Genomic DNA, 15,783 nt, shown 5'->3' with positions numbered 1-15,783 from the left:
GCAGGAGAAGTGAGGCTGGTGACCTGCACAACCTTCCCTCACTCAAAACAAAGTCAAGTGCAAGTCATGTCATTACTTCTCTGATGGCCTGATCTTCTTTGGCAATGAAGGATGAACACACACACATTAAGCCAATACAATATTAGCATATTTTTACAAAACTTTGCTTTAATATTATCTGTTTTTTCCCATTCTTTTGGAATAATATAACATGTAATATCTTTAAAACTGATACCTGAGTACTTCTTCCCTATATTCCCTCTTGCATGAATTTCTTCCATTTTTTTGGTGAGTCTCAATCACTTTTCATAATCTTATTTACTGGTCTTTTTAAAAATTTCATGTAACATATCACATATTGAGTTCTTCTAGTCCAAATATGCTGATGGCACTGTCTCAAAATCGAGTAAGCTAGGTGCTTCAGTGAATAAGAACACTAGAACTGGATTCAGGAAGATCTGGTTTCAAATGCTACCGCAATCACTTACTAGCTATGGGACTCAGGGCAACTTCCTTACCTCTGTCTGCCTCACTCGTTAACTTTGAAATGAGTATAGTAATATTACCTACCTGAGAGGGTTTTTATCAGTATCAAATGAGGTAAAGTGTGCAAAGTACTTTGCAAGTCATAAAATGCTACCTAAATTGTAGATATTTTATTATTACGGCAAACCATTTTGCAAATCTTAAAATATTACATAAATGTTATCATTCTTATTATAAAATAAATCACTATAGTTCTACTGATAATTATGTTTAATGTTTCATCTCTTTATGTTCCTCCCAATTTCATTTAGAAATTCTCTCAAGATCATGTAGCTCGAATCTTATTTCTAACTTTTGCAACTTTTTTGTTATTTTGGAATGAGAATCTATGTATAATCTTCCATCACCTTTCTCTGTGATGTTTTGCAAGATAATTTGTACCGTAAGCCAAAGTGAACTGCCATGTCTCCAACACTGGCAAGCAAAGCCAATGGTTGCTGTTCATAGCAATCCTTCAGTTTTTTTAGGCTCCTCACTGAAGCCTTATCTGTTAAACTTTTCTAACGAATGGTGAAAATCTGCATTAAGGACTTGTCTAGTTAGATAGACGAATGTATAGTAATTGTACAGACTAGCTTTTAATCGTCATCTTTTCTTATAATTTGTCATTATGGTATTTGCTCTAACTCATGGATAATATGATTCCACACATTTGATTTTGAAATTACTCCCATTCTGGGTTTCTGTAGTTTCTTGTTCGTTGTGACAGTCTTTTCTTTTGTCTTTCGCTAATGCTCTTTAGTCCTTTGCCATGTCCAGGGCTTTGTAATTTACTTCTTGAAGAAGTCATAAAATACATATGTTCTGCTTGTGAGTATTCTTCAAGTGTTATCAGTTTCAATTCCAAACATCTGAACCATGTTCTTCAATGTGTGTGTGTGTGTATAAAATCTCCATTCTCTCTTCTGTTTACTTTATTATTAAATTCACTATCATAGGTTGATGTGATTTGAAGACATTTTCAGTTTCTTCATATAATTTTATATTTTTTGTTTTCTACAACAGTTGGTGCCCAAATTACAATTATGTTCATAGTCATATCTTTGTTTACACTTATGAGGCAAGATGGCCAATTATGCTCTGAAATGACGCCATGTTTCTTCTGAGTGTAATATCAAACCAACTCTCTCATCCCTTTCAGTTCCCTATCTAAGAAGGGCTTGTGAGCCATCCTTCTGCTTATTAGCAATTTCATGTTTTTTTGGTTTTCTCTATCATGAGAATATGAATATGATGCATTTCCTTTCCTCCTGCAATAAGTCTACTCATTTGTAATTGAACAAATATGCTATATTTTACCAGTCATTAAATTCGTATTTAAACATAAAAAAAAAAAAACATGATTATTAACAACTCTGCCCCTTTTCCATTTCTCTGCCAGCAAAAGGGAAAGGACATACATATAGGAAGAGGGGCAATTTTTGGTTTGTTTCTGTGGTTGTTCCACAGATACAGCAGTCAAAGTATCTACTAGCTAGAAGCCAATATATGGATATGGTGTATAGTAGTCAGCCCCTCCATATGCAGCTAGATATTATTCTAAACACAAACTATTTGTTAATAGGACTATACTCAAAGCATTACTAGTTTACTGCATACTACAAGAATGTTATGCTATTCTGGACTACTTTAATAAATCAAGATAATCCCTATGCCACAAAGAAGCATTGAAAGAAGACTTTTCTGGATTTTGAGAGAAATCACTTGTATTTTATAATCATAGAAAATTGCTCAAAAGGAAAAAGCACAAAAATAAGTTTTTCAGTGATCCTCATAACATAATCAAGCAAAGCCTAAAATGACAATTGTAGCCACTAAAACAGTTCAATTTGGACATAAAAAACAACTTGCACAGAGTCCAAATGGAAAATGGATACCATAGAGATGGTAAAATTCTCCAGATTGCATCAAGCCCCAGAACACTAGTGGACTTCCTCAAAGATATTTATTCTCACTCAAAACTAAAATAAAACAAAACAATTGCCTAGCAATCCACACAGGAAAAAAAAAAGGAGGCAAAACACATATTGCCCAGATCATAACATGCATATACTTATTTCTTTATCCTATCAGTACATATATGAATTAGTATTACAGATAGACAGTGAGCTTGGTACAGAGTTGAATAAGAAGCAAACAGACACACACACACAAACACTCCTACACTTTTTGAATCATGTTCTCCTAGTGACCTCTAATACTCTGAATAATACAATACTGTGATGACTGAAAAAGCAAGAAGCCCACAGGTGGTGCTGGCCAAAATGATCTTGCAGATAGAATGGTGGATATTTCCTTCACTGTACCTTTAAAAGTACATGAATATTCCAATAAGAAAGGAAGGACTGAGCAGAGTATGAAAAATAACTTGTCTGATAAAGGGAACTAGCATATATTTATTCAAATTAATGTATAAACCAAAGAATAAAATCTGAGATGCTTGCCAAAACTATAAGCAAAGCTTCTGATTTCAAAATTATTTCAGTTTTAAAAAAATCTTCCTTATTTTTGAAATTTATAACTAGCAACAGAATACATTCTCCCTAAAGTAAATATATAGGCTTCATAATTACATTAAAAAAAATTTTGGACAGCGCTGTTTCTCTTTTTCCTTTCCCCTAACTTTCTCTTAGGAATCACTGCTTAGAATAAGGACTGTCATTAGGCTTTCAGACATAAATATCACTGCATTGTAAAACACTGGGGTGTTGTTTTGTTTTTTTTTTTTTACTTTAAAAATATTTACTGTAACAAATGTTTTCATTTCACTTTGATTTTCATTTTAATGTTTTCTTTATTCCTGTGCCATAAGCTTTTGTTTCTTCAGTTTCTTCTGGGATATCTTCTTCTTTTGAGCAACCTCCTCTTCTGGTTTAGGAACAGTTTTTTCCTTTTCAGTAAGTATCATCTCAATATGACAAGGAGAACTCACGTATGGGTTGATTCGACCATGAGCCCTGTAAGTACGCCGTCGCATTTTGGGAGCCTTGTTAACCTGGATATGCTCAATGACAAGAGAATCCACATCCAACCCCTTCAGTTCTGCGTTACTCTTTGCATTTTTCAGCATATGCAGCAAGAATTCAGCACTCTTTTTGAGCCAGCGACCCTGTGTCCAATCCCACTGCGTAGCCTGGGCACAACTGCCAACTCCACCATTATACCGACGGAAGGGAACACATTGTTTCTTCAATGTGACATCTTTCAAATACTTGGTAGCTTTTCGGATATGCATGCCCTTGATAGCTTGCGCTGTTTCACGGGTGTTCTTGAAGTGGACCCAGAGATTTGAACTCCTTGACTTGCATGATTTTGTGGGGTTCCCTGGATCAAGAGAGTACCTCACCATTTTAACTGATTACCCTAGGACGGCTCAAGGAAAAGCTGGGGTGTTCTTTTCAAGATAAAATCATGTCAGTCCTCTAAAACTGCACAAGTATCCCACTTACATTTTAATTAAACTAGAATAAAATTATACAGATGTTTCAAAATTCTAGACGAGATTTCTTGTCTAATTCAAAGAAAAGAATGAGACTAGTTAACAATGTAACTCATTAACATCATTTAGTTAGCTAATTGAAAGGGAAATCATAATGAATGTGACACATATAAATTATACATATGTATACACATGTGCACAAAAGAGCAAAGATTACCTGATTTTTTTTTTAAGCTATTGGCTACTTTTTGAGTTTTGTTGTTTCTCAGTCATTCAGTCATGTCTGTTAATTTTCACATTTTATAGTAAATAACAATTATAAGTTATTAGGAAATAATTTATACTAGATAGCATTAATAATAATATACATTATGTTTCAATAATCGACACAAAAGATTTTTCCTCTTAATAATGAGTCAGGCACAACAGAGTCCACAACCAAAATTAATCAAATTTGAATCTAAACTTGCCCAATATTATTATGACTCATTAACTCTTTGAGGAAACCCATAAAGGTTAGTTTCATAATTATGCTGTCACATAAGTCCATCCAAGGGAACTTCCAAAAAATATATATTAATTCCTATTATACAGTTAGGCCCATTTAGCTTATACATATTCTATTGCTATTTTTCTAATAGCTATAACTACAGAACTCAAAAACCTTTAGGAATGGTCCTGTTTAGCAATTTTCAACACTGGTAATATTCATAATCTTTCCTCTTACATATTTATGAACCAAAGCCAAAGCTCTGGTTTTATACACACTGAAATTATGGAAGGGAAAGGGGGAATCCCCAAAAAAAGCTCTCTTTCCTTGGGATCATTCAAATTGGCATTTTTTTTTTTTTTTGCTCTCCACAGGACATGGAAAAGGATACCAATGCAAGCACTCAGGTTAAAAAAAAAACAATACAAAGTAAACCAAAACATTGAAACTATGAGACTTCATTTAATTTAATCCAACAACAGAGCACTCAGAAAGATATCACCCATGGGCCCATAAATATTTAATATTTTATTTCTTATCTCTATGGTGAGATCCACTTCTATGAACTTTAATTCCTCATTAATTAAGAGTATCACACACCTCTATACAGTCCTTATCCTTATCAAATGTAAAAAGTACCTAAAAAGTCAAACAATTCTCTCACATAGTAAACTCCACCTTGCAGTAATCTATACAGTCCCCTAAACTTATAACACTACCCTGGGTCAAGTCTTCCACAGCTAGTGTTACTCTGGAGGAGAGAATGAGACTAATTACGTCGCACAACTCTGCCTTACTTAAATCCAACTGACTTGCAAGTCAACATATCAACCCTGCAATGTCATTGGTCCTCTTTGAGAATGAAAAATGAATGAACATATGTGTGTGCATAAATATTATATATCCACACATGTATGTGTATGTATTGTGCATATACATGTACACATGCATGTATAGGTACATATGTGGGTATATACGCATGTGTGTGTGTACATACACACATATATACACACACAAGTATGGAATGAGTTAAAATAATTCCTACAAAAAGACATTAATATAAATATTGCTACTGGCTGCTAGGTAGGATCAGGTCTCCACATGAAAGGTCTCCATTTGGTTCATTATTTAACTGTTTTCTTCCAAAAATTGATTTAACAGTTTACATTATCATGTTGATTAAAAGGAACTTTTCAAGAAGTGAACTGTTCCATTTTGAAATCTATGAGCATTTGTTGCTTAAATTATCTGACTAACCGATTTGACATGCTCTTGTTTTTAATTCTGAATTCCAAATGAGGCTGAGGAAGGTAGCTTACGACCCAAAAGATTACTGTCAAAGCTGTGTCTGTGGTGATCTCCTTCTACCCAAATGTGGCCAGGTGGAATTTTCACATACTGATTTCTGGAATCCATTGTTCTAAAAGCAAACATTGTAAATGTGACTGGGAGACATGGCAACCAAATTCAAGTCTGTATACAAATGCAAATACTCTAGAAATACTTGATGATAAAAAGATAAAATATTAATATTGAAGCTATAATCATGATGCTAAATTACTACTTCATTTTAGCTGTAGGGATACATAGATTTCTGTTTTGAAGGTCAATATTTCAAGCTTTAACAAAACATGATAGAAATATATTGTTATTTTGGTTTTATGCATTTTGTGTCTTACTAATAGTATGGCAATGTGTAAGGACAGACTCCAGGCAACTAGACCGTACTATGGATAGAGAGTGCTAGAGTCAGAAAGATCTGAGTTCAGTATTTTTTTTCCTATTGTAAATATAATTACAGCTTAACTGAGACTATTCCTAGCTGTATGATCCCAGTCAAGTTACTCAATATCTACCTCAGTTTCCTCAAATGTGAAGTAGGTCCATTAATTGATTCTCCCTCATCTTTTGTGAAGATCAAATGAGATAATATTTGTAAAGCACTTAATACAGTGTAGAGCACATTGTAGGAACTTAATAAATTATTATTTCCTTCCTTTCTATACACATATATATGTATTTTTTTCCTATTGTTTTGTTTGTAGATGTCAACTTTTCTTCCTGTAATTTACTTAGGTATAGACTAGAATTTTCATTTACATCCCAATAAAATTCTCAAGTCAATTGACTGGGCATTTCATTTGCTCTTAAAGCTAATGCTACAAGTCATAGAATAAGCAATGAGGGGGGAAATGAAAATAACCTAAATGACCCATAGTGGTGTTGGGACTGGAAGCTCAATTCCGTGTGGACAGTCTCGGGCAGGTAAAAGTGGGACTTCTAAATCTTAGAGTCTTACGAGGCCCTCCATGAACAGCGGGGGTTCGAGAAGGTCAGACCGAGCTAGCTCGGCTAGCTCGGGTATTTCCACCTCTCCCCGGGAGATACGTGATGGGTGGAGTCTCCCTGCCCTCGAGGTCGTCCCGGATTGGAGCACACCTAGTTACCTAACAGCATGGTATTGAGATGCAAACTGTGTGGCTGAAGATTAAGTAGGATTGAGGAAGCCTAAAAGCTCTCTTAGCACGTGTGGAGCCAAAGAGAAAAGTAGGGCTCCGCTTCTTTTCTTTCCTCTCTCCCCTCCCCCTCTCTCCCCGCTTGTACTTCTACTTCCAATCCCTTAAGCTTAGCCTCCTTAGGAAATCTCCCCCTCTTCCTCCTAAGGAAGACCTCCCTGCACTTGTTACCGAAACCCTGTAATAAAGCTCAACCCCTGTTTGACTCTGGAACGTCCTTTCTCTCATACGTGCATCTGGCGTGGCCAGCCGAAGACCTGGACAGGTAAGAAAGACTCGGGTAGCCCAATACAGGCCTCTAGGCTTGGCATAGTGGGATTAAAATTAGTAGAAAGTTAGCTTAAAATTGTCACTAGATGTTCTTTTTTTTTTTAATTGAAAGGAAAAGTTCTTAATTTTGTAGATACTTAAAGGCAGAGTTTCATTCACTTTAATCTAGGTGGGTCACAACTTCTGTTAGCATCAATTTCCTCATCTGTAAAATTTGTATAATATATAGTATTTACTGCTAGCACTGTAGTGAGGATCAAATAATATAATACTTGCAAAGTGCTTAGCACAAGGCTTACCCCATAGCAGGCATTATATAAATATTTGTTGTTAATACTGCTGCTGCTGCTACTGTTATTACCACCACTACTACTACATACTATGAATTAAGGAAAGAGTGACTGAAATTAAAAGGTAAGTGCTTATAAGGTGCTTACACTTTATCAGAATAGACAACTTATCTAACCTAATAATTACTTGTTTTAACTTCTTGCTTGCCTCTCTCTCTCTACCCATGTCACTTAGCATCCGATTGCTGCCCTTCTTAAACTTTAGATCAGCCCCTTCCCCACTACATGCCTTCAGGCAGTGCGGTTGTTAATCTACTCATCTTTTGAACTCCACCTAGCCCAGCCAGTGATGACTGAAAAAACTAAACTAGCCCACTTAGCATCCTAGTCCTTTAACTTCAGACCAAGCTTAACCTTCATAGTTCAGAGACTTCCACCCAGAGTATTTTGCCTTCAGCTTGCTGTTGCATCCCTTATCCCATGGGTGGGGAACCTGCAGCCTTGAGACCAAATATGGCCTTCTGCGTCTTTGGGTGAGGCCTTTTGATTGAGTTCAAGTGTTATAGAGTAATCCTTTTATGAGGGGGATTTGTTCTGTGACATTTGGATTCTGTCAAAGGTCTGTCCTTGAGGACCTAGAGGACCACATGTGGCCTCAAGGTCACAAGTTCCTCTTTCCTGCACCATATCCACACACATAAACTCTCTACTTCTGGACTTGAGGGCAGTATTCCAATTAAGTAGTACTATTATGTCTGGAAAAGCATGCATCTGTTGATTATCTTTTATATCATCTTAACATTTCTGTGACTCCCCCATCAGAATTCTTGCTTAATTACCACTCCCCTACACATGTTGCCTTCCTCTATTAGAATGTAGGCTCCTTGAAGATAATTACTCTCTATATCTTTATCCCATCACTTTGTATAGTGCCAGTCATGTGCATAAGTGCTTCTTCATTCATTCACTCATTCATCCATTCTTCCATCCCTTCTTCCATCCATAATTCAATTATATAAAATGGACATATTAAAAAATATACAAAAGATACACAAGATAATTGGGATGGGAGCAATAAAAGGATGAGTGTCAACAAAATCATCATGTAGAAGACTTGAGTAAGAATGGAGAGATAGCTTGCAAAAGGCATGGAGATAGGAGATTGCATGTCATGTGGGAGGAAGATAGTATAGCAAGAAGAAGAGTTTGGTTACACCAAAGAGTGTGTTGAGGGGAGTTGGCTAAAGCAGGCTCGAAAGCCAGGTTAATGTCAGTTTGTCTAGGATATTAAATATTAAACAAAGGAGTTTTTGTTTCGTCTTGGAGCTAACAGTGAGCCAAAGGAATGTATTGAGAAAGGGAGTAAAATGACCAAATACTATTTTTTTGGAATAATATGCCTCCCAGTGTTCTGCTCTTAATGGCCAAGTTGAAGTGAGTAAAATAGCACATAAAAAACAAAAAAAACGGAAACTACAAATACAAACTGCTATTATAGAAAATTTGACATCTATTATATATGGTATTATTTTTTTTTAATTTTCAAGATAGTTTCAGTGTTGAATTGCTTTGTTCCAGATCAATAAATCATTCATGCAGAGAAGCTGAGCTCAATGGTCATCAGAAGCCTGCACTAAGTTAATGACAGCTCTTTGTTTTTAATTACTACTGGGAAGAATGATTTCAGCTTTTTCAAGAAAGCAAAAACAAGTTGTACACATTTTATCTTAGTACACACTACAGCATAATGTGTTCTGCAATTAAAATTGGTCAATTGGCTCTTGACATTGTTACTGCTTTCTCCTCTCATCTCCCTGAGAGTAAATACCCTATATCTTGTTAAGTGACAGCAAGAAGACCACTTGTACTTAATTGTTGACAAGATGCTCTCCAAATATATCAAAACACCATTTGTACATCTCACTAAGCTAGGCGTTTCTGGCAGATTCAGTGAAGGAAAATAATTACCCATTTATCCTTTCAAACAATCATGTGAGACAAAATCATCCACTAAAACTGGGCGATATCATTCCTGCTCTGAAACAGAAGGTTCAAAGTCAACTTGTTTTCTTCAGCAACTGTCTACAACATGATAAAACCCACACTGAGATTCTAAGTTGTATAAGAGAGTGGCTCATTATGGATGAAACTGACAGATAACTGTGCTTGGAAATTTAGGGGTGATTGACTGTGGACGTTGGATTGTATTTCCCCAGCTTTGTGACAAATCCTGCCAATGATGGCTTTCCATTACTTCAAGAATTATTTAATTCTATTTCGTAATTAAGAATTTATCTAGTCTTTGTTACCTGGAAATATAGCAACATGGTGCTGGAAAAGCAGCTGGATTTGGAAAAGAGCACCTTGATTCAAATTTTAAACTTACTACTTGCTACCCAAGAGACCTTGAGTAAATCACATAGCCTCTTTGGGTCTTAATTTCTTCATCTGTAAAACTAGAATGTTGAACTAGATGACCGTCAAGATCTCTTCTAGCTCCAGCTATGTGATCTTAAAATTTTAGTCTTTTTGCATGTACCAAACTATGCTTCGCCAAATTTTGTCATAGTACTTCTCATTACCTTGACAATGAACCATATCTACAGTAAAGATCATGGTTAATGATAGTTTAAGTGATCTTCATTCTAATGTTATTCTAGGATTCCTATAACTTGCGACAGGAAAGCATGAATGCATTGAAAATTGGTCTTCCCTCTTACTAACTGGCAGGTAGGCATTTAGGAGGTGTAAAAGGCAGGAAACAAGCACTGATTGAGGGCCTATTATGTACTAGGCACTGTGCTCAAGAGTTTTATAAATATCTTATTTGATTGTTATAACAACTTTGGGAGGTAGGTGTTGTTGTCTCCATTTTACAATTGAATAAACTGAGGCTGACAGATGTTAATTGACTTGTCAGGATCACATAGCTAATAAGCAAATTTGGCCAAATCTGAATTTAGGTCATTCTCACTCAAAGCCCAGCACTCTATCCAGCTGCATCCAGTTGTAAAAGTGTTAAGACTCAAAAGTCTGGAAAGACTATGTTAGAATCCTGCCTCTGATTCTTGACTCCAGGCAAATCAATTAATCTCTTTCAGCCTCAGATTTCACAACTGTAAAATGTGGAAAATATAAACACCTAGTTCCAGAGTTATTGTGAGGATCAAATGACATGATATACATTAAAGTACTTTGCAAATATTAAAACACTATATGTATGTATGTTTATCACCATCCTGTAAATGCTATTCACTTGACCCTAGAGTGGTTTTTCAAGAGCTCCAGGGCAGGTGTGACAGTATTCTTTTGTTTATTACTAGAACATTGGTGAAATAATCATTCATAATGTTTGCCCAGTTTGTATTCTGATGCTCAGTTGGTAAATTGACATTTTAAAGATGAATACAACAGTGGCTTTTAAGAAATGTAGCATTGAAATAAAATTGAACAAATTCTTTTTTGAGCTGTAAAAATCAAAATGAGGTGGCATTATACCAAGAGGATTTTTAGGAAGAAAATTTTAAACTGTTTAGTTCACCTAAAACAATGACAAGATAATCTTCCATGTGATTTAATAGTTAAGAGAAGTGTCAGACTACAAGGTGATACGTATCCATGGCTTACAAATACTTTCTTGATGGTTTTCCAAAATGATTTTATAATGGTACCTTAACCACTCATCTACAAAGTGAGCAAAATAGGCATTTTAGAACTAGTTTTGCTAAGATAAGATATCTGGCTCTTACAAATTGAATGAGGAATGATTGCCTCCAATTTAATTTGACCTTGAAAATCAGAATGTTTCAGAAGTTTCTACATCTTTTCATGTCTTTGGTTGAACAGAAAAGCATTTTTGGACTCATTTCCTTATAAAAGACCTACTAGGACATCAAGTCCTCTCTGGCCATAGAGAAGAGAAATGTGTTTCTTTTCTCTACTTAAATAAACAGCATTAATTGATCAGTTGTGACTAATAATTGTTTCAAGGTATTATATCTTGCTTACCTTTAAGACTATTCTTTCTATTTTCCCACTAGGTTCTGGGAAGCTGGATCTTTCCTGGTAACTCTAATAAGGGAGAAATAAAATATCTCCTCACCCCCATGTAGATAGTCTGATCAAACTGTGTTAAGGGAATTTTAGTATTGCTACCATTGTGATAAGACAGATAGTCAAATCATAGACTGGAACTTCAAGAATTTAGCTGAGGCATCAAACTTTAGCTCAGGTTAGTGATAGAAGAATGTCTATCTTATTTAATTTAGCTGAAACATCTAACTTTAGACTTGGTGCTATCTGGTTAGTTCCTGCTTTGTCTGTCTGCAAATTCCACTTAAGTGGAATAAAATACTGATCAGCACTTAAGTTTACCAGTATTTGCCGATCAGTATTTTACCTGATGTAGATCTTCTTCTTCTTTTATCAGTTCTTTGATGTATAAATTTTTAGCTTCATTTTTGCTTTTTATAAAAGTTCTACTTGCTGGACTGCCTGATTTCTGTATACCATGGAACTGAGTTCCAAACATATAGTAAACCATTTACTGAAGTGTCTTTGTATGTTGATAAGTACGATTCATACCAGTATGTATCAATGAATACCTGAATATTTTTAAATCAAATGGTCAATTACAAAGGGTCAGAAATAGATTGGAAAGATCTAGTCTTCCAGTTCTGAACTACTTTAGCCAGCGCAAGATAAAATTTACCTAGAGAAATTTCTGAGCAGAAAAACTCAACTAATTGGTAAAACTGCTGCTCCTTCTAGAAAATCACCGAGACAAGTTAATGCTCTGTGCATTTGTCTGTATTACTTGTATTGTTATTTACCAACCTTGCCCTATATGACAGCTACATGGTGCGAAGGATAGAGCACTGGGTCTGTGATTAGGAAGACCTGAGTTTAAATCTGGCATCAGAAATATAATCTCTATATGCTCCTGGGAAAGTCACTTAAACTATGTTTGCCTCAATTTCTTTTATCAGCGAAATGAGAATAATAACAGCAGTTACCTCTCAAGGTTGTTGTGAGGATCAATTGTGATAATAATTATAAAGTCCTTAGAAAAGTTCTTAGCACATAGTAATAGCTATATAAAATCTTAGCTGCTGTTTATATTACCTATTTGTCTATATGGCCTATATTATCTGCTGAATACTTAAATATTTTTATTTCAAAATCAATAAGTCAGCAAACATTTATTGAACATCTGCTTTGTATGAGGTGCTATGTAAAAAGTTCCTTTCCTCAAATAAATTAGCTATACTTGTCCAAATTTCAATTTGTTCTCAATAGACCCCCCTACACAGACACTTTGAATTCTACCTTTTCCTGCTTTCAAATACTATAGCTACTGCTAGTCAAATATATCAATTGACCATTTTGGAATGTGGACAATAAGAATATAGTTAATGAAGTTTATGAAGTCATGCTTAAAAAGTTTGATCAGAGCAAACAAACACAAAATCCTGGCAAACTCTGCTAGCACTGTTCAGTTTCCCCTTTCTGTTCATGGGCCCAGGTCCTTTTGATTATCTCCCTCCATTTTGATGGGATACTAGCCTAAATCCTGTCTATTAAGATTAGGAGGTTTCACATTTTCCCTGGCATTGGGAGAGATAAGAGTTTCAGGTTAAAAAAAGAAGAATCTTATCCTTCACAGCTCATGCCAAACTAGAAATTAAGATTATTTCATCAAAAGAAGAGTTACTTTGGCGGACTAGAGAATGTTACCAGCAAGAAGGACATTGGGATGGGAAACAGCCATCAGCAATTAATTGAGAATTGACTAGATTTCTTAAACTATTCCATAATCAGGAGAGCAATGTTCATATCTTTCATGCTAGGAAACAAAAAAAGAACTGTCATTTTCTAAATACACTGCAAATGGTTGCTAGGTGATCAGAGAAAATCTATTTAGCTCATTTAATCCAAAAGATGGATTTGCTTGTCTTTACAATAAAGTCCTGAATTTAATTTTAATAATTAACATATATGTTACTTATTAGTAAGCAAAATACTATTATTGATGAGTACACTGAGGGACATTGTTTCCCTCAACTTTAATTTATAAACTAAAATTTTCTTTTTTTTTTCTATTTTACCCAGAGAGAGATTTTCAAACCATGTCAATTTCCATCAAGCAAGGAAGAGACTGATTTTAGAGAGCTGACAAAATGAAGAATCATTTTGAATCTTAACCCAAGTACATCAGTCCATACTTCAGTGAATCCACTAGCACTTACAGAATATTTACTACCTGCCAGAAATTCAGAGCATACAAACAGAGGCAAAAAGGTAATTTCTGCCCCCAAGGAGCTTACAATCTCATTTGGAAGACAATAGATCAAAGGAAAATGAAAGTGAGAGGGCGATAGAAGTTCAAAGGATTTTAGCCTGGTGGCAAATAAATATTTCTAATATTATTTTCTAATGTCACTTCTGTCTGCTATTAAAATATTTAGCACCTTGAATGTGTTCCCAGCAATGTAATTATTAGTCTGACCCTTATGTAGCTCATACTACAGTATCTTCCTCTATTTACAAATATATTGCAGGAGTCTTTGTACTTCCAACAAGGCACAGCACTATATGTGTGGCATGCGGTTAGTCTTCAAATATTTATTAATACCTATTTGTGAATGACAATTTGCAGGTTGTACTAAATCATGGAATGCTGCACTGTCTTCTGAGACTCATCATCATTCAAAATGATTTGCCCCAACTTCCTACATCAGAAAAATCAAATGATAAAAATGCCTCCCATTCAACACGTGATATGCAGTTCTATACTCAAATCGTAGAAATCATCTCTCTGCATCTTTATCTAGCACAAACATTGCAAGTGCACAATAAGTTGGACTGAAAATTCAACTGGAGGTGGAGAAAAAACATTCTCTAATGACCCCAAGCTTCTCCCTGGAACAAAGGACTATCTTTTTAATAACAATAATAATCCAGTGATGTATAGATATGAATAATAGACATTACAATTTCTGAAAAATTGAAGTTCAGAATTACCCAAAGGGTGACAGAGAAGAGCATGTTAGTCATGTGCAGACTTTAATACTTTGTAAACAAGGAAATATGCTGGGAAGATGATGGAAATCATATCATCAGAGAAGACAAATATTAAAAAAAATAAAGAATAACTAATGACCAGATGACACATTGCACTGGTTTCCTGATGGACTCCTTTGGGAGGACACAGTAAGGAAATGAATTGTAATCTTTATGATTATAGGGAAAACTCAAATTGACGAGATTGTGATGAGTCTGTTGGAGTATTAGGATAAATCATTCCAGGCATAACATCTGCATTAAAGGGATTCATAAGTTAGATGAGGTAATAAGAAACAGACTTGAGAGAACTCAAATAAGAGATTGGCTTTTCCATAAGAAAAATATTGTATTTACAGTTAGAGAATCTGTATATGAACCTTAATCTTGATTCTGTTCAATATGGCCTCTGTAAACTTGAGCAAGTCTTCCTCTTCCTCTAGGATTTCAATTTCTTGAATCTTAAATTGGGGAAACTATGACAGATCATCTCTAAAATTATTCTCAGTACAAAAATCCATGATTCAAACTTCAACTATACCTCAAAGTAACAATTAAAGAGATATTATATATATATATATGTACATACATATATATATATATATATATATATATATACACATTTTCAGTGAATTATATGGGTAATAATTGGTATAAGGTCTCAGAAGAACTCACTTAAAGCCCAGTAACTATTTTCATTACTAAAAATAATTAGTCACAAAAAATAAATGTTTTATGATCTAATAAAAGTAATATGTCCAAAAACTTTTTAGTACTTTTTAAATAAGCACAGTGTTACCATATTGAAAAATGTAGTATCTTATTAGAGACCTACATCAACACTGTATTTCTCTTTCTTAAACTCTGGCAATAAATTCAAGTGCCTCAAAATTCACTTGAATACAAAAGAATAATATATTTCTTTGGTATAAAATTTCACTGAGCTATTCCCTACAGAAAATTATTGTTATGTCTTTGCCACCCTAACAAAGTATTCTAGAATGTTTATATAATTTAATGCATTTACATTGAATTGACTTCAGTTCTTAAATTTTAAAGGTGCTTTTGAGAATATTGCATTTTAAATATACTATGAAGCAATCATAACGCCTCCAGCATTATTTTTTCATTGAGACTTACTAAATCAATTGCCCTAGGTCATAGGAAAAC

At 34.7% G+C, this 15,783-nt stretch overlaps 1 protein-coding gene across 1 annotated transcript; it reads right to left on the bottom strand.

Annotated features, from left to right (window-relative positions):
• Positions 1 to 3,297: 3,297 nt before the first annotated feature.
• On the bottom strand, positions 3,298 to 3,924 carry LOC140531276 (large ribosomal subunit protein uL22-like). The gene has a single exon (XM_072650311.1). The coding sequence runs from the start codon at positions 3,893 to 3,895 to the stop codon at positions 3,341 to 3,343; it is 555 nt and encodes a 184-aa protein (XP_072506412.1). The 5' UTR covers positions 3,896 to 3,924; the 3' UTR covers positions 3,298 to 3,340.
• Between the last annotated feature and the right edge of the window lie 11,859 nt (positions 3,925 to 15,783).

Source organism: Notamacropus eugenii, chromosome 3 (assembly GCF_028372415.1).
Source record: "Notamacropus eugenii isolate mMacEug1 chromosome 3, mMacEug1.pri_v2, whole genome shotgun sequence".
In the NCBI taxonomy this organism is placed as follows: domain Eukaryota; kingdom Metazoa; phylum Chordata; class Mammalia; order Diprotodontia; family Macropodidae; genus Notamacropus; species Notamacropus eugenii.
Note: the sequence above shows the minus strand (reverse complement) of the source record. Positions and strands in the feature narration are given on the sequence as shown.